This window comes from Rattus rattus, chromosome X (assembly GCF_011064425.1).
Source record: "Rattus rattus isolate New Zealand chromosome X, Rrattus_CSIRO_v1, whole genome shotgun sequence".
Lineage (NCBI taxonomy): Eukaryota > Metazoa > Chordata > Mammalia > Rodentia > Muridae > Rattus > Rattus rattus.
In genome coordinates, this window is record NC_046172.1 from 102,160,146 (window position 1) to 102,179,979 (window position 19,834).

General features: G+C 39.4%; 1 protein-coding gene across 1 annotated transcript in view; it reads left to right on the forward strand.

Annotated features, from left to right (window-relative positions):
* The window catches only part of Dock11 (dedicator of cytokinesis 11), a 186,453-nt gene that overhangs the window by 80,164 nt on the left and 86,455 nt on the right, over positions 1 to 19,834 (forward strand). Inside the window, 10 exon segments of the mRNA XM_032889739.1 lie at positions 1,766 to 1,849; positions 5,649 to 5,789; positions 6,982 to 7,194; positions 9,488 to 9,610; positions 10,901 to 10,983; positions 13,632 to 13,754; positions 13,948 to 14,024; positions 15,851 to 16,035; positions 16,122 to 16,187; positions 18,252 to 18,344. Coding sequence (XP_032745630.1) covers positions 1,766 to 1,849; positions 5,649 to 5,789; positions 6,982 to 7,194; positions 9,488 to 9,610; positions 10,901 to 10,983; positions 13,632 to 13,754; positions 13,948 to 14,024; positions 15,851 to 16,035; positions 16,122 to 16,187; positions 18,252 to 18,344 — 1,188 coding nt within the window.

Consider the following 19,834-nt stretch of genomic DNA (forward strand, 5'->3'; position numbering starts at 1 on the left):
GTTACTACTGTGCGTTTCTTCGAATATATATTTGCTCTGTGCTCTATATTATAATTAATTGAAAGTGACAAACTACTTATTCGTTTCAGTCTTTGTTGTGTCTACTTACATTTTTTCTTTATTCATTTCCTTGGACTGGTGATACAAACTTAGTTCTGTTTTTCTCTTTTCAATTTACCTCTCTCTTAAAATTTTTAAAACGTCTTTAAAATACTGCACTGTACTCCTGGCCCCATGGTCTGTGCTGTCTATGGTTTAGTGGATTTTAATTGAATCCTTTTTGTATGTTTTAGTCATGACAGACTGTTATCCCCTTTCCCAGTTCCCCTCCAGGAACCCTGTATCCCATCTCCCCTCCCCCTGCTTCTATGAGAGTGCTCCCCTTCCCACCCACCTACCTCCTCCCTCTTGCCTCCCCAACCTAGCATTCCCCTACACTGGAGCATCAAGCCTTCATAGGACCAAGGGCCTCTCCTCTCATTGATGGCTGACATGGCCTTCCTCTGCTACATATGCAGCTGGAGCCATTGGTCCATCCCTGTGTACTCTTGAGATGGTGGTTTAGTCCCAGTGAGCTCTGAGGGGTCTGGTTGGATGATATTGTTGTTCTTCCTATAGGTTTGCAAACCCCTTCAGATCCTTTAGTCCTTTCTTTAACTTCTCCATTGGGGACCCTGTTTTCAGTTCAATGGTTGGCTGCGAGCATCCACCTCTGTATTTGTCAGGCTCTGGCAGAGCCTCTCAGGAGACAGCTATATCAGGCTCCTGTCAGCATGTACTTCTTGGCACCAGCAATATTGTCTGGGGTTGGTCGCTGTATATGGGACCCTACCAGGTGGGGCAGTCTCTGGATGGCCTTTCCTTCAGTCTCTGCTCCACTCTTTGTCCCTGTGTTTCTTCCCATGAATATTTTGTTCCCCCTCTAAGAATGTCTGAAACACCCACACTTTGCTCTTCCTTCTTCTTGAGCTTCATGTGGTCTGTGAATTGTACCCTGGGTATTCTGAGCTTTTGGGCTAATATCCACTTATCACTGAGTACAGACCATATGTGTTCTTTTGTGATTGGGTTACCTCACTCAGGATGATATTTTCCAGTTCCATCCATTTGCTTATGAATTTCATAAAGGCATTGTTTTTGATAGCTGAGTAGTACTCCATTGTGTAGATGTACCACATTTTCTGTATCCATTCCTCTGTTGAAGGGCATCTGGGTTCTTTCCAGCTTCTGGCTATTATAAATACGGCTGCTGTGAACATAGTGGAGCACGTGTCTTTGTTATATGTTGGGGCATCTTTTGGGTATGCCCAAGAGAGGTATAGCTGGATCCTCAGGCAGTTCAATGTCCAATTTTCTGAGGAACCTCCAGACTGATTTCCAGAATGGTTGTATCAGTCTGCAATCCCACCAACAATGGAGGAGAGCGTTCCTTTCTTCCATCCTCGCCAGCATCTCTGTCACCTGAGTTTTTGATCTTAGCTATTCACTGGTGTGAGGTGAAATCTCAGGGTTGTTTTGATTTGCATTTTCGATGACAAATTTCTGATGTTGAACATTTTTAGGTGCTTTTCAGCCATTTGGTGTTAGACTTAGGTTTTTACACTGAGTACTAAATGTAGAATTTTTAGGTCTTATGGAAATATATAAAAATCAAATCTGTATCTTTTTATGAGTCTCAGTGATGTGATGAAGCTGTATAAATGAAACAGATATTTGGCATTCTTTTAAAGGAAATGTAGCAACATTATGTATTTTTCAATTTTAGTATGGCAGAGAAACAGAGCAGCTGAACAAACTCAGTAGAGGAGATGGAAGACAGAATCTCTTCTCTTTCGACTCGGAGGTTCAGGTATTGATGGATTTCTAACTCAAATTTGATTGAAATGTTGAAATCATTGATTTTTGGTCACCTGCAGGGAAAGCAAATTGTTTTAGATGTCTTAATTCACTTTGAACATGTACTTTGACTGATTCTCCGTTTAATAGGACTGCCAATAGCATGGGGCTGAATGGATATATCGTTTCCTCAGTCCTTTCATCTTGCTGCTCACCATGGTTAAATTAAATAATGCCTAACAATAATTTCAGTATTCTCTGAATCCATTCAGTACACGTGTGATCTAGTGGTAATGAATAACCATAATTTAAAGAACATTGAATTTAATGAACTATGGATTTTCTCTATTTGATATTGCGATACAGTGTGTAGAAAAAGTGTGTAGTGTATGACTCTTATAGTTTCCCTCATAACGAATATTTCATGAAACTATTTAGAGGAGTGAATTCTTTGTTTTCTTCCCCCTTTTCTATATGAAACTTCATTGAACAATTTACTATTGTTGGTTGTGTGTGTGTGTGTGTGTGTGTGTGTGTTATCTTTGCAGGCACATATGCCATGACACATTTGTGGAGGTCAGAGGACAAGTTGTTGGATTTGGTCCTCTCCTTTACCCTTAATGAGCACTGGGGATTGAATTTAGAATTTCTGGCTTTTCATGGTAGTGTTTTTTTGGCTGCTGAGTCATCGTGATTTTGTTTAATAAAAAAAAAGAAGATCAAACAGTTTTCAGTAAAACACATTAAGAAATTTATAAAAATAACTTGAGAAAAACCGATTTTGTTATTTTTTATTATGCTTATACAGAGTTCTTCTAATTGAGTTTAAATTAGGGCTTATATGACATAGTGTGTATGTATAATGCATACAATTATAAAATGGCGTGAAATTGATACTGTGTGTCAAATGCAGCATGCATGTGTATGTGGAAGGATATGTGCACCTTCTGTGCACCTTAGTACGCCAGCATTTGGCCTTCAACATTCTCTTTTCTTCTGTCTTCCAATTTATACTTTGACACGGATCTCTCTGAAATTTGAGCTCACTTGGTTTTAGCTAGACTGTCCAGCAAGGCCCTGGGATCCACCTGTTTCCTGTCATGTTCTTCTCCAGCTCTGGGCTTACAGGTGTACAGTGTTATGTCAGACTTTTCTGTGGCTATCCAGGCTCCCAACTGAGGTCCTCATACTTGCATAGTAGGCACTTTACCCAGTGACCTTAATGCCAGTGAATTATTGTTTTAAACAACTTCTCTCTTGCCCATAGCAATGTTATAGATTGTTTTAATGTCAGTTATGTGATACATACATACACATACATAGATGTTGGTGAGATAAAATGCTTGATGACTTAAATTCCTAGAACCCCCTTTAAAGGTGGAAGGAGATGATTCTAGAAAATTGTCATCTGACCTTCATGCATGTGCTATTGTATATATATCACACACACATAGTAAGTAAATGTAATAAAACATAGAACAGTGAGTTTCTGAGATGGCAGCTCTGGGATACTCATTCAGAAAACTACTTGTGGCAGGCATGACTGAGCCTTTGATTGCCCTCAGTGATTGGGCTGTAATTGGACATGTTAGACTCTTTGACTGAGTACAAAGGAGGCAGTTGATGGTGGTTGAAACTAAATCTAGTATCTTTAAAAACTTGTGGTTTACTGTTTTTGTGGTCATGAAACTGAACTGATTTTGTGTTTATCAGTGAGCTCCAGTGAGGGAAAAGCCACAAATGCGATGAATCTTTAAGCACCATCTTTAAGAATTTAGTGTTCATTGTGGAAGGTCATCTCACCACAGAGTAATGTCGTGTTAAGTAGAAAAGGTGAAATGCTATCCCATAATTTCAACTTCCTTTTCTGGTCACATTTCAATGTAGAGAGAGTAGATTTTTGCCTGTGACCTTAGGGAATAATGAAATGCTAGTTGGATCAAACTTTAAACTGCAGGGGAAGGCCATATAGCTGAACATTTATACTTGGGGCCCATAGAAGGAAAAGGATTTGGGGGCTGGGGTGCTTTGGGCCACTTCCTCTACACATTCCACTGTTTGAGTAAGACAGAGAAGAGAGCAGATAAATGGGCAGAAATTAGAATTATCTCCATGGCAATGGCTTGCCTCTGCTGGCCCCATAGATAAGTGTTTAAGGGATCTGCCTAGTCCCACACTTGCTTTATTTTTGTAGATCAGTAGACTCAGAGTGGGAAAACCATACAATATTCAGGTAAAAATTTCACACATTAGTCCCCTTAAGTGGGGATTTTATTATAGACACAGGCTGGGTCAAAACCACCATAATTATTTAAGAGGTATAGTACTTGGTTTTACTGAGAAAAAAAATCTTATATTTCTTGGCCTGACTGTTCCTTCTTGGGAACAGTCTTTGATCAAATTCATTTTGAGTCATTTCTCCCCTGCCATGCTTATAGCCTTAATGAAACTGTAAGTTGTTCCATTATCTACATTTGGCTTTCGGTTTGCAACCAGAATGATGAAAGACTGTGTGAGCCTTGGGAACTGCAGAGTTTGCTACAGGTTTCTCTGAGGAGACACAGAAGCCTGCCCTGCTCAGAAGAACTGACTCCCAGTAGCTTTTGTCTAAAAATTGTATTTATCTTGAAATACAAGTATTTTTTTAAAAAAAACTGTATCCTTTGTGGTAATTAGGGCACATTCCTCAGTTCTGTTAGAAACTGAGCTCAAGTTTATCTGTCTTCTAAACAGAAACACCTCTTTGTCTCTGTCTGTCTGTGTCTATCTCTCTCTGTTTCTCTGTCTATCTCTCTGTCTCTCTCTCCCCCCCTCCCTCCCTCCCTCCCTCCCTCCCTCCCTCTATCATTTAAATGTAGGTGGTTATACTGGGTTCCAGCCTTGGCTGCCTCTCACCCTAGATGCCACGACTTTCAAATCCTTATCACAACCAGACCTCTCAGTTTTCCAGCCAAGTCTCAAACTCAAAAAAGTCAAACCATCCCTAACTGAACTGCTCATTTCCACTCACTTTCCCCCAAAATCTACCATTCATTTGCAGGACACAACGAAGATTTTAACATCAGTCTACTGTGCGTTCTCATTGCCTTTCAAACCTGTTCTTGTCAGCTTGTGAAGGAAGTGAATCCTACTGTCTTTGAGGATATATTTATGAAGAGGAGGAGGAGGAGCAGGAGGAGGAGAAGAACCAATTAAATAATACTAAAAAATAACGTTAGATAAATCTAAGAAAGGACATATAGACTGTCAGGATGTATGCAATTTTTTTACAGGAAGTTGGGGAAATACTTCTCTTCAGAAGTTCATATAGATCAGAGAGACTTGAATGAAAAAGGAGAGCAAGCCAGACAATTGTCTGGGGGTAGGGTCCCTGAGACAGTAGCAAGTACAAAGCCCCTGTGGTGAGAGAGATACTAGATGTATTAAAAAAAATAACCGAGGAGGGACATGTGATTTGGAGCAGTAAAATGATGGGGAAAGGCAAAAAGCGTGAATTGCAAGGTCACAAACATGAGAAGTGAGAGTCAGGAGTCACGCCATGTAGGGTAGGGGTTTCTAGGCCCAGGTGTGGATTTCTGATGTGTTCATTGCCTTAGGTCAGGTTCTTATCATCTTCTTCCAAGAGTTGTCTGTCAGTGCTCAAAAGTTGTCAAGTCTCCTGACAGATCCTGTTGAATGAAAGCATTAAAGGGGGTTCAAAGTGTACAGGACTGTTGGGTTCTGCCAACTCTAACATGCTGCTCTGAGGCTGTATCAGTCAGTGTTATTATGAATACCGTCTTCTTAAACAACTCATCTATCTGTTTTTACAGAGGTTAGACTTTTCAGGAATTGAGCCTGATGTAAAGCCATTTGAAGAAAAGTGCAACAAGCGTTTCCTGGTGAATTGCCATGATTTAACTTTCAATATCTTGGGTCACATTGGAGACAATGCAAAAGGACCACCCACAAATGTATGTATGACCCTTCCTCCTACTGCCCTGGATCCAGCATATTAAAGAAATACCTTTTCTATATTGTTACAAGTACTGAATTGGCAGGACAAAATCCTATGTTAGATATTATGACAATTCCGACATGAAGAATTTTATCTTTTCAATGATAAAAGATGTTTTTTCATTCTGAGGAGGATTCTGCGGGCGTCTCACTTTTTGAGAGGAAAGCTTTTGATGAATGGTTTTTTAGGAGTGGAATTATCTTGCAGTTGAAAAATCTACTCCCTATGCATGGATTTTGATTAGAACAGAATTTTTAGAAAATTGGTTCACAGAAATTAGTTATTTTCCCCAAGCCTTAGAGAGATATAGTGGCTGTTCAATCCACTGGGCTCATTCATTGTTCTATAGAATGAAATTCATTTTTGGTCTGTGTAAATATTGAGTATCATGAATTGATGTGGTCAGAAAATGCTCAAGCCACGTAAATTTAAATCTTTCAAAGAGATTAATCGCTCATCTTTAGTTTTGATTTCAGTCCTAAAACTATCAAGTAAAGATGGATTTTCATTACAGTACTTAAAATATATCAGAGCAACTTTCCCTGCCTGCAAAGGGCTAATCTTTAGCCATTTAGCATGAAATTTCTCTTTGTGACCAGCTTTCAAATGCCATCTGTAGGGAGGAATCATGTTCTTCCAAATTTGTTGATGGGGCAGAACATTTTTTAGATAATTTGTTGTTTACTGATGCTGCTCTTATGAAATGTATAGTGTAGTACATTGCAATATCCCATAAAGGAGTTTTTTATAATCTATAAATTAGCAATTTTTGGAGTCATGACAATAAATGTATAAAGACTTAAAATTTTATTCATGGATCAATTTTTCTCTAGGGGAAACTTTTGAATTCTGTTCATCTTTTTAAAACTATAACTTGTTAATTTTTGTGAATTAATAACTTATAAGCTTATAAATTTATACCTGCTGGAATTAAATTTTTATCTTAATTTAAAAATTAAAATTGAAATAATCATTTCTGAATGCCTTTCCTGTTATTCGATGCAGAACAAATGTAGGGCACTTTTAACTAAATATTAAATGAGAAGGTACCACAATAAATTCAAACCTGAAGGTAAAAAATAAAACCTCCTTTTGCAGTTTGTCTCCTAAAGGCTTAGTTTTCAAATGTCAACTGTATTTATTCCTAGGTTGAGCCCTTTTTCATCAACCTTGCCTTATTTGATGTAAAGAACAATTGTAAAATTTCAGCCGACTTTCATGTAGACTTGAACCCACCCTCTGTCCGAGAAATGCTGTGGGGTACGTCGACCCAACTGGCTAATGATGGGAGCGCAAAGGGCTCTTCACCTGAGTCTCTCATCCATGGGATTGCTGAATCTCGGTTATGCTACATAAAGCAGGTGAGCGTGGATGCTGAGCAGGTGAAGCTTTTTGGAATGTATTAGCACACCACTGTTTCCACCAAAGAAAAGGCTAAGAATGTCACCAGACGACACCTGAGGACTCTGCAGAGCTGCTCTTTGCAGTAACCCACATACCTTTGTTCCATGTTTAGAAAAACTTCATAACAGTTACCACATTGGAACATGGGATTTTGGATAACCTGAATCTGTGTTACCAGGCCATGGTCGCTCATATTTGGCTGCAGAATCAACTGTCACTCATCCCCTTAAAATAAAAGTATTACTCAAAATAGAAAGGACTGAATGCAAGGTCCAGTTCTGAGCATACCTTGTGCAGGAACAGCATGGATAGTCTGTTAGTCAGGCTCAAAGTTCAAGCAGCGTCTTTAAAGCAATACCAGAAACCAAGTTCTGTGACTGTGATATAGTTTGATGAGCCACCCTAGTGATAACCGGACCCCTAATATGTATTATTCCATTATACCATATAAGAAGCTTCTGACAACAATATTACTTAGTCCCATCATTTCATAGGACCCGAGGAAAAGATGTGAATTGCTGAAACTGATAAATGGCCAAGCCAGAATCTGAACCCAGGCTATCTAACTCCTCGCCCATATCTTATCCACCTTGTTCCATGTTTGTCCTTGCTGCTTAGTAATCCGTCACCCAGACTTGCTACAAGTTTTTTGGGTGGCAGAGGGGACACAGCTAACCTCACACTGTTTTCTATCATGCTCTGTCAAACTTAGAAGCTTCAATTTGGAACTCAATTTTGGAGGTAATATGTCTGAAATGCTTTGAAAACTAGAAAGCCCTATTTAACGAAGTTGGTAATATACCAAGTAGGAAAACAGAACTTGTTAAAGACCCACTGATGGATTATTCTATTCAAATTCATTTGATGCGCCTTCAAGTATGAGACAAAAATCAGACACAATAGTTAGAGGATTTCTCTTCTTTTTTTTTCAAAAAAGACAAAAGATTCCACACACATTCAAAGAAAATAATGTCCTTTGGCTGTATCCACATTCGTGCCCTTGAACAGAGGGTAAAGACACTAGGCAAGTTCTAGAGCCTCTGCTGTCTCCCTTTTCATGGACAGCACCAAAGCTTTTAAACTGCAGAGTTTTCCATAAGATGGTGTATGGGTGTGCGTATTGCCTGTATGTGTCTATGTGGGTTTACTTACATATATGTGCATGTAGGTGTGGAAGGCAGAGTTCCAGAATGGTCTCTTCCTCAGTCACTCTTCATCATATTTTTTTCTCTTTAAGAAATTTAATTTCTCTTTAATTTTTTTTTGTTTTAATCACATGTGGGTCGATGTATGCATATACAGGCAAATGCGTGTGAATGTCTGTGGAGGCCAAAAGAGTGTTAGGCTCCTAGAGCTGGAGATAAAGGTGGTTGTGAGCCCCACCCCCAACACGGGTGCTGGGAAATGAACTCAGCCTTTGCAGGAGGAGTAAGAGGCAACTTTCTAGTTCTTCCACCATTTTTTTCTTTGAGTCAGCATCTCTCAGTGAATCTGGAACTCTTACATTCAGCTGGACTGGTTGGCCAGTAAACTCCAGGGATTTATCTGTTTCTTCCTAAAACTGGGATTATAGGGCTGACTTCTGGCTCTCTGTGACTGCCAATCTCAGGCACTCATGCTTGTGTGACAAACGCTTTGCCACTCAGCCATTTTCTCAGTCCCAGATGGTGAGTTTTTATGTTAGGCAAGCAGTGGAAGTGTATTCCTCCTTTTTCACTGTATTCAGTATGAATTGGGATGGAACCGTTTGGTAGTTTTAGCTACTTGGGAGACATACCTTAGTATACACCAATTAAGCCAAACAGTGTCTATTATATTCATTAGTTCTAAGTACTTACCTTGTAAAACAGCTAAACAGAAGGAGCTTGGATGCCTAGGGTGAGCTAGTAAGAGAATAGGAACTGCATTTGAAAGATACATCATTGGAAGCTTTGAATCAGAGTAAAGCAGCCAGCACTACCTCTGGATAGCGTGGCAGGCCTAGGGTATTAGTAGCGCCCAGCATTCAGGTGGTAGGGCCAAATGATCCCTTCAAGTTCCAACCTAGCCTGGGTTATGTATAGCTAGACTGTCTCAAAAAGCAGAAAGTCCCCCCAAATAACAAAAATGTTCTACCTATTCCTGGAATCCTGGACATGATCCTATGTTGAATATCAACATTCTGTACTCTCCACACTGCAAGATATCAGTTGCCAAACAGCCATATGTATGTTACAGAAAAATATCTAACAGAAGTCATTTCTCCTCTAGGGAATCTTCTCAGTGACGAACCCACATCCTGAAATTTTTCTAGTTGTGAGAATTGAAAAGGTGCTGCAGGGAAATATCACACACTGTGCAGAACCCTACATCAAAAACTCAGATCCCATAAAGGTAATTTAAAATTGGTAAATATTCCTGCACAGTAGAGAACTCACCTTTTACTGATATTTTAAAAGGGCATTGTCAGAGACCTTTGTGATGAAAAATTATCTTCTCTGAGGACTTTTTACATTGTCTACTATGGAAAACTGTACCTATATCCACTCCTGTCTCTGATGCAATGAGGCTAGACAATAAGCACATTATCGACGTATTGACTTCAAAGGGTTGCTGTTCACTGTGGTCCATCTCACCCTTTATACTTTTTCAGTGTTACTTCTTTCATGACGTGTTCATATATTACATGGTGGGAATTTTTCATTTTTTATTTTTTTCCTGAATGTTCTTAAATGGCAAAATTAAAAGTTGTCCACTTTTATCATTACCAAAATCCTTAGATCATGATATGTGACTGGTTAGAAACCTGAATCCTATCTTTTCCTGTTATAAATGAGAAATCTGAGACCTAGGGAAGGGAAGGATTTGTGGGACAATTAATTCATAGCACCATAGTTATTGTGTATTTAAGAGCCATCAATCTATTGAATGTTAGGTTTTACTGCATTCAAGTGATATTTATTAAGTGGAAGATGCTGAGGAGGCATGACTAATAGGTGGGGGACATATTTGCAGTGTACACAAAAGCCTCTAGCATTTTGTATCCCCAGAGATAAGCATCCAGCCATTGCTTCGAAGCCTATTTAGGCCTTAGCTTATCGCCTTTGTCATCTCTCATTGCCTGTTCAAACAGCGGCTGCTGCCCACATGAGACTAATTGCATTGACTCTTGTCACTTGTGCCTTATCTTGGGAGTAGAAGGTCAACTGTATCTAGGACAAACTTCCCCTATGAATAATGAGTATCTGCCAGCAGTATGGAAGGGAATACACGTTAACACTGCTCAAAGTGTTCCTACCAGAGGGCTGTGGTACAAAGGAGTCCAATATCTCATTAGTCTGTCTTCTAAACTGAAGAAAGAGTTGTTAGGGAGAAAACAACATGCCTTTAAGAATTACGTTTTTGCTAGGGATGTGGCTCAGTGGTAGAGTGTGAGGCTGTTGATTTGATCTCTAGCATAACACACACATACACACACACACGCACACACACACTCACATACACAGAGTTTAAAAAGAAATACTTTAGTCTTGGAAAATGGGTACTGAGGATATATTTTAATATTTATTTATAGATGTTTCTTTCCAGGGTTTTTGGTGTGTTATAGTGATGATTTGGGGGAAGTTTGAAGATGAATCCATGGCAGATTGAACAAATCTAAACTCACCTTTTTTCTGACCATAGACAGCCCAGAAGGTACACAGGACAGCTAAACAAGTGTGTAGCCGCCTTGGACAATACAGAATGCCCTTTGCTTGGGCAGCCAGGTTAGTGTAAATGGAGTCCTGACCTTCTATTTTTAGTTCTCTGTGAAGTTGAAGACCAATGTCCTTACCAGCAATTCAGCGGTCCATTTCTGGCAGGTCAGTTGTGCCTTGTGACACTTGGGATGTAAAAGCTTCTTCAGAATTTGCTATGCATATAAAACCCATTTCCAAACCCCAATTGTGTTACGGGAAATTTCTTTTGGTTTGGGTTAATCTGATGGACACTACTTAACCTTATATTTTAGCTCATCACTAAAGTGGTAAAATTTTCCCCATAGAACTAGAATGTATAACAAATTATGTATAATATACTCAGCTTTTCAGAGTTGGCTGAGTTTATGACTTTAAAACCTATCAGAATCATTTTGGAAAATGTACTCAAAATTTGATGGCAAAGCATGCAGATTTTCTGGTAAATCCTTTGGAAATAGTGTATTTAGAAACATACATTTTCTATGATTCTTATGTTATAGTAGCTTATGAAAGCGTTTTATCCAAACCTTGCAAATGTACAAGCAGTGAGGATTTGAAGCCTGTTTCTTGCTTATCCCCACTTTGAACTATAAGTTCATCAGCTTGTTTGTGGTACAGCCTGTACAACTGACTGGGAGTTCTTGGGAAAGGGCACCATGTTCTGAATAATTCAATTAATTCTGTTCACTGGGTGCTGGGGAATAGCACAGGGTAGGAGATTTGAAGTGAATCAGCTCTTCTGTCACTATTTATAACTATTTCATTTGGGGTAAGGATCTCAAAATATATCATGTGCTGTTAGATGAGAAGGCACCACTTTGCCTTGTTTCTCATACTGATAAAACAAATGATTGCCAAGGATAGGTGAATAGCAAAAACTAATGCAGGTTGCTGTTCTAGAAGGAAAATTGTGGCTTATAAACATACATATATAATTTTTATAAAGCATCCACCTTAAAAGTCCATTTCTGCTGCTACTACTGTTTAAAATTGATATTTTACTTATAATAATGAAGTTTAACTCTGTCCGGAATACTTACTTATCTAAGTACTTAATGCATATTTTGTTTACTTATTTTTAATACATTTTTTTGCCTTGTAACTCTACTTAGTCTAGAGCTCACTATTATGTCAACCAGGCTGTCCTTGAACTTGCAGCAGTTTCATGCCTCTGCCTTCAGAATGCTACGATCACAGACAGCCATGCACTCCTCTGCTGGGCTTAATGTATAAATATACATTTAAGAGACAGGTACCACACTTATCTTTTGATAAGGGAAATGGAGAACAGAAGGAGAGGATGAAGAAAATGAAACCCATGTCTAAACCTTAGAGCATGTAGTAGAGTGGAGATCAGGATACGGGCTACCCCGCATTAGTACTGACTCCAGACCAGTGTGCCATTCTCCTGCTCTTAGGCAGTTACGGGAACTGCCTGCTGCTCTTTTGCCAGGTGAGAAAATTAATTCTGAAAGCTTCACAGAGAAACTCTGATCCCCAATTCTGGCAAGGTCTTATGCTACTTTTTTCCTTCCTGGATTGTTTCCATCAGCTGCAGTCGTGGGGATTTACTAAGGTTTGTCCAGGACGTTTAAAAAGGGTCTGATAAGCCCCTTTTCCTGGGAATAACTATTTTAAAGCAGAAGCAATGGGCTTTGCTGAGGAGTAAGTAAAATACCAATTTTAAACAGTAGTAACAGCAGAAATGGACTTTTAAGGTAGATGCTTTTAAGTTAGATGAGTTTCTGCATTGCTACTCCTAGTGCATTAGGTGTTCATATATTACTTTCCATTTTAGCAGCAAAATACTTCTTAAAATGGTAGAAGAGCCTGGGTATGGTGGTGCACACATCTTTAATCCTAACACTTAGGAGGTAAGGGGAGGCAGGCAGATCTTTGCGAGTTCGAGGACAGCCTGTTCAAGACCAGCCAAGGCTACCTAGTAAAACCCTGTCTCAAAAAAAAAATGTGGGGAGGACCTCTCAAAATCATATGATTATATATGTAGTAAACTTTATGTAAAGTTACCTTTAGGAACCAATGTAATTTTTATCAGTTTTATGCTGATAAAATGACTCACTATTGGTAATATGTATTTAAGAATCCACCTTAATAAATATTCACAAATGTAAGGACCACTTTAACCATGACTAGTATAATATAGATAATGTTTCTTCCCAGAAAGGGTCCTCATGCCCCTGTCTACTTGCCTTTACCCACCTTTATGCATCCTTGTACACCCAGGCAACTATCCATCTGATTGTCACTGGATAAAATTTTGTCCCGAACTCATCAAAAAGTGGAATCCTACAGCATGTATTCTTGGGATTGGTTATTTCTGCCCAGCAAGCTTTGCAGATTCATCCCTGTTGTGTAGCATTCATTTTCAGTAGCATTCCACAGCACACTATGCCAGTTTGTTTATTTATTGATCAATTTCTGATGTATTACCAGTTTGGAGTTACAACAAATAAGTCCGCTGTGAGCATCCAGGTAGCCTGTGGAACCGTGCCTAGAAAGACAATGGCATTGCTGTAGGGTAGGTGGTGTGTGCTTCACTCTGTGATAGCCCAGCAAAGTACTGCCGTGCATGTTTACAGTTTTGCATTCACACCAGTACAAGTTGACTTTGTTGGTAATTCCTTGTTTTAAAAGCCTTTCTATTGCCGTTCTAGACCCATTTTCAAAGATCTTCAGGGCTCTCTGGATCTAGATGGGAAATTTTCCCCTTTGTATAAACAAGACAGTAGCAAGCTTTCAAATGAGGATATTCTCAAGTTGCTCTCAGAATACAAAAAGTAAGTGTGTGACATTGTTCTACTAAATGAATAGAATGGATGAATTATCATCGACTTCCTAAAGTAATGAATATGAGCTATATATGGGCAAGATTGAATACTTAAAAATTTGAGATTGGGTTTCAGGTAACTAATGTATTTAACAGTCAGTCATCATTTTTTTACCTCTAAACTATTCTTGATTTCTACCTAGGCCAGAAAAGACAAAATTGCAGATTATCCCCGGACAGCTGAATATCACAGTGGAGTGCGTTCCTGTAGATTTACCAAGTAAGACTGTATTGCAAACAAACATTGAGAGTTGGAATCAGAGCTTGAGTAGCTGTCAATAGTTTACTGCAGGTTTGCACAGTGTCTTAATTCCCTAGGGCTTCCCTAACCACCAAAGGAAGAAGCTAGCTAGCAAAGGATGTTTGGGGTCATATGCTGCAGACTGAGGGCATCCTATATATTGTAAAGACCTTGAGATAGAAACATTCTTAATTTTTATGAATAGAGAGGAAATTGGTGTGGCTCCATGGTAGGATGTGGTGGGAACAATGGAACAGGAAACGGTAGTAGAAAAAGAATATAGAGAATTGTATAGACTGGTAACACCTTAGATTTGTACTTTATTTTAAGAACATTGAGAAATCACTAAAGGGTTGTATACAGGGAACAATTCCCAATGTGCATTTAAAAATATCCAAGCATGAAATAGATTATTTTTTCAAAAAAAGAATCATTGAGGGAATAGAGAAATGACCTGTAGCTACTTTCTCTTCCAGAGAACCCAAATTCAGGTCCCACCACCTATATTTGGCTACTCACAACCACTTGTAACTCTAGCTTTAGGAAATTTGACAACCTAGCCTCTGCAGGCACCTGAACACATGATAGTGCATATGAACATGTGTGTGTGTGTGTGTGTGTGTGTGTGTGTGTGCGCGCGTGTGCATGCACATGTGCACACACACGCGCGCGTGCGCGCACACACACACAGAGGAAATCTTTAATAAGATAATTGAAATATAGCCAGCAGTTTATGCATATGCACACAGATGCTTTTTACAATGTTCTTTACTTTAGAGGGAACTTGGAAGCTAACAAAATCAAGATTGTTAGTGAGTTTCAAGTAATTATGGTACAGAATTACCGTAAAACTTGATGCAATGATTGAAATTGGTGTTTATAATTTGCTCAATGAGCTATCAGATAAACTATCAAGTAATCAAGATTGAGTTGTGTACACACCATGGGACTTCCACTTTGCTGTAAAATGTGCTTAGCGAGAAGACTAGAAGACAACACTCACAAGTATCCATGCTACTTATCTCTGGGTATTACAATGCGATGACTGATTGCTATTGTAAATCTTTAATTTGTGCCTCCAGATGTTCTATTATTAGCATGCATTGTTTTAGTAATCAGAAGAAGAAGAAGAAAACAACTGTAACAAAAATGCTGTGTCCTTAGGCTCAGTTTAGCCTTGGTCTTCCTTGTCCACCCACATGGCTGGACAATAAAGTGCCATAGCCCTACATACTGCTCATGACCTCTTCTACAGTGGCAGCTTCAGAAACACATATGGTTCAACTGCTTGGCCATTTTGTGTGTTTTATTTTATTAGTGGTAACACATCATAAGGTCTATTATTTCAAAAACTTCCATTATTTTTTAGTGAAAATTTGCACCTGCACTAAGTTAACTTTTTAAAAGCGATTCACCATGAGCTAATTGGAAGCATAAATTTACTCTTTGCTTTCCCCGACACTAATAAAAACATGCAGTGAAAGCTAAAATTGCAGCCACAGGAGGGAAAAAGCAGTGTGTTTCTTTGCAGAGTTTAAATTTGTCAAAATTATGATGTGTTATATTTGGCAAGTCATTCAATGTTGAAAATAAAATTGCAACCCATGTCTAGTGTAAAGGGTCTCATGAAAATTCAGAATTCTACTGTGTTCTTTTCGGGTTCTTAAAGTTGTTTGACTTTTTGTCAGCAACTAAGAATTCTGTTTTGAAATTGTTCTTTGCAAACACAATCCATGTATATTTCCACAAATGCAGGAATGTGTTAATGACTGTTATGTTACATGCTTATTTTTGCCCCACCATAGATTGTATTACCTCTTCATATGTGCCCCTGAAGCCTTTTGAAAAGAATTGTCAAAATATTACTGTGGAGGTTGAAGAGTTTGTTCCAGAAATGACAAAATATTGTTATCCATTCACTATTTACAAAAACCATCTGTATGTCTATCCCTTGCAATTAAAATATGACAGCCAGAAATCATTTGCCAAGGTAAGGCAACTATACGTTCTTGGAGTATGCAATATTTTGATCATCTGTTCACTACATGACTCACTTTGACTGATTAATGATTTTAGGCTAGGAACATTGCGGTCTGTGTGGAATTCCGGGATTCAGATGAAAGTGATACATCTGCGCTAAAGGTCTGTTTATGGTGATGATCCGTGTGTATTTTTGGAAGAGATTGTGGAGATGAAAATTTAGTACTTGATGGTGTCATGCACCAAGTTTAATGTCTTTATATTTCAACAAGAAAATATGCTAGAGTGACAAAGGTAATATTTCCTTTTCTACTATTACATGGGAACTAAAGGGTCTGTTTAAATAATCTGTATTACAAGGTAGGGTGATATGCAGATATGGGAAGATGGGTGAATTTGGGCTGGGGATGTTTATCTATGTGGTGATCCTGCTCTGTAGTACATGCCTAGCATGTACAAGTTCCATCTTGGAAATGAGAAAGTGGATGAGATTTCCTTAGTCCCTTCTTGCATTTACTCCACTTGAATTTTCATTGCTTAGAGGCCCAATCACCAGGTCAGTTTTTAATGACTGGATAGTTTATAATGTTTCCTTCAGGGGACTTTATGGTGTTACTATTAGGGAGACTTTCAGCTCCCTTGCTTTGAAGCCTGAACAGGCTTGTTGAGCTGACAGAAGCACAGCGTGACAGCTTTGATCTGAGGGAGGACTTCTGCTCCATGACAGGCCAAACAGTGCCTCCAAACTTAGCTGTGTGATCTCTGCAAAGCAGAGTCTCAGTAGCATGCAGTGCAGCCAGGAATACCCATCATGGCACAGTGCCTTTATGGTTTCACTATAAACTTTTCTTCTTAAGCCCAGCGATCAGAACCTGAGGCAGAAGCCCCAAACAGCACAGCCATCACAACGTGTGTGTGTGTGGTTCCTTGCTCCTAGCCTGAATCTAAAGCAGCCAAATGGATTGTTTGGTAGTCATACTCTAACCCACTAGAGCAAGGTACCCCTGCACTCTCAACTAAATTGTTGAATATTGCACTGCCCCTGTGTTTGAAAGGCACTCACTTTTCCCCCCAAAGAGAACCTTAAATGAAATTAAAGGTTAGCTGACTCAAATGCAGTAGAATTTTTCCTCTCTCTGCTGGTCTCTTCAGTAGAGATGAGAACAACCAGTTCCCTTTCCTCCCTGAGATATCTTTTGAGTATCATTTAGAAACCCTTAGAGAGGGTGAGATGGCTCAGCTGTTAAAAGGCTAGGCTCACAACCAAAAGTATAAGAAACCCTTGGGTTACTTTTCAGCAGTTCTTGAAAAAAAAAAAAAGAGCCTTGACAACTGTATTTCAGGAGAATTGGCTGTGGACTTGTGGAGTCTCAATTTCATTTCCTAGCTGGCCTTGAGGCTCACTCCACAGTAACAGTGGAGCAGTTAGTAACTTGGCATGCTGGCTCTGTATTCATTCTTAAACTTATTGGGTCAATGGAAGTAAAAGTAAATCACAGTGGTCTTGAAATGGAACCATAGAAAGCCTAACATCTAATACCAAAAAACAAGTGATTTTGAAAAAAAAATGTGCCTTATAAAGTGTCAGGTTAAAATGTAAAGAAGCTGGGCACACCTTTAATGTCAGCACCTGAAAGACAGAGGCAGGGATCAATGCAGATCTCTGAGTTGGTGATGAGCCTGGTCTTCATAGTGAGTTCTAGGCCAGCCAGGGCTACACAGGGAAGCCTTGTTCCAAGAAGCAAACAAACAAACAAAGCTTTATGGTGTAAGGGAACAGTAATCGTATCTGTCTGCAGCTTAATAGACATTTTATTTTTTAGATTTTTAGGTTGTTGTTTTTTTAAACGCACCTTTAAAAAAAAGTCACTGAACAAGGAACATGCAAAAAGAAAACTCTTGCTAAGGTTCACCTATCTGTCCTGAAGAGCCAGATTATAGAGAGCATCTCAGTTCTAAAGGAGAAAATATCTGCAGCATACCACTGCCAGCTGGTTGGGAGAGCATACCTTTGGTGGCCAGATGTAGGAAAGCGTTTTATAGCTAGCCGAGGTAGGCACTTTCTCAAGTGACTGCATAAACGCTTGGACACTTACAGGCTCATGATAGCAGAAGAGTGGACTTGGCCACGCCCCCTCCTCTCACTGTTTCTAAATGTATGGTTCAGTAGTATCTTATTTAAATACTCGGGTTAGGGATGGTGACTCTGTTTCCTATCTTTTGCAGTGCATTTATGGAAAACCAGCAGGGTCCGTTTTTACCACAAATGCTTATGCTGTGGTCTCCCATCACAACCAAAATCCGGAGTTCTATGATGAGGTAAAACCCTGACATTTCAGTATTTTCAAAATTCAGTGCTTGCTAATTCCTTTCATTTTATTTTTTTTTAATTTTCAAGCCATTCACCTAATCATATGATCCCTGAATGTTTTGTCCATAAAAATTGAAAATGTCACATTGAAAGAAAGGGCTCATGCCTTCATGGTATCCATGATGACAGGGAGAGATTTACTTACAGTGTGAAAGGCTTCTCTAGTTAAGATAGTACACATATCTGAAACAGGACCTGCAACTCTGACCCTCCACGTTTTTCTCAGACTGGTTCTGTTTCAATGAGAAAGTCACTGTCACTTTTGGGGTCTCCATTTTTTCAGCATTCAAATAAGAAATCCAGAGCCAGGCCTGGTGCAGTAGGCCTGGAATCCTGGCTGTTTTGGAGTATTATAAGTTGTAAGTTCAAGGCTTGCCTGAGTAACTTAATAGGGATGTATCTCAAAATGAGCATTAAAGGGGGAAATATAAGCCAACCATGGTTATTCACCTGTAATCCCAACATTTGAAAGGCTGAAACAGGAGGGTCCAAAGTTCAAGGTCATTCTCACTGGCATAGCAAGCTTGAGGCTGGCCTGGGCCATACAAAGTGTGTGTCTCAAATTATTGAAAACAGATCTGGGATGTAGGTCTCAGAGGTGAATTTATTCTAGTATATACAAGGCCCTAGGATCAAATCCCAGGGCCAGAAATTAAGTCATTAACTACACAAATGTGGGTGTAGGCCATGAAATTAGAAAAGAGAATGCCAGGAGAGAGGAAAGAGGTGTTGAGGAAGAAGGAAGGGGAGGGGCAATAGTGAATACCTGTGAATGAAGCCAAAGTGAGGCTAAGGGGTGGATGGATGGAGTGAGGTAGAAAGATAGAAGGCAGCAGGGACATGGTGGGGGCAGGGGGGGTCTATACCAAAAATTGTCTTTGAAAATCCCATACTGAAACTTAATACTTCAAGTGTTAATTTTAAAACACAGATAGATAGATAGATAGATAGATAGATAGATAGATAGATAGATAGATAGATAAAATTCACTAAAACCAGACTAGCTTTTCTGAAGGCACAGCCAGCTCTTTCCTCTTACGGTTTTAAATGGTAAGGGGCAGCTTGAAGCACTAGAGGGAGAAAGCTATACTGCTGGGTGTCACAGTCCCCCTGGCTGTCCTGCATACCTTGCTGAAAGGGATATAAAGGGGATTGCTGTGGCACTGTGTTTCCCTCTAGTCTGTCTGGTTCTTTCTTTCTTTCCACTTCTCTATCTCTATATTACCCAGGGTGCCTAGTCACAGCCTCTTCTAGCCTCTATGCATTTGCTTATCCAACTCTGCAGGCTGCTTTTGATTCCTAGTATTTGCATGTGGCCTGAATGGGTATCCTGGGCCAGTTGCTCTGCTGGTTCTGCCTAGGTGCTAAAATCTCCATTCTTGGCTTGGTCTGAAACTCTCCCTCCTGCAGTCAGGATTTCTCTGATCTGCCTGCTCTC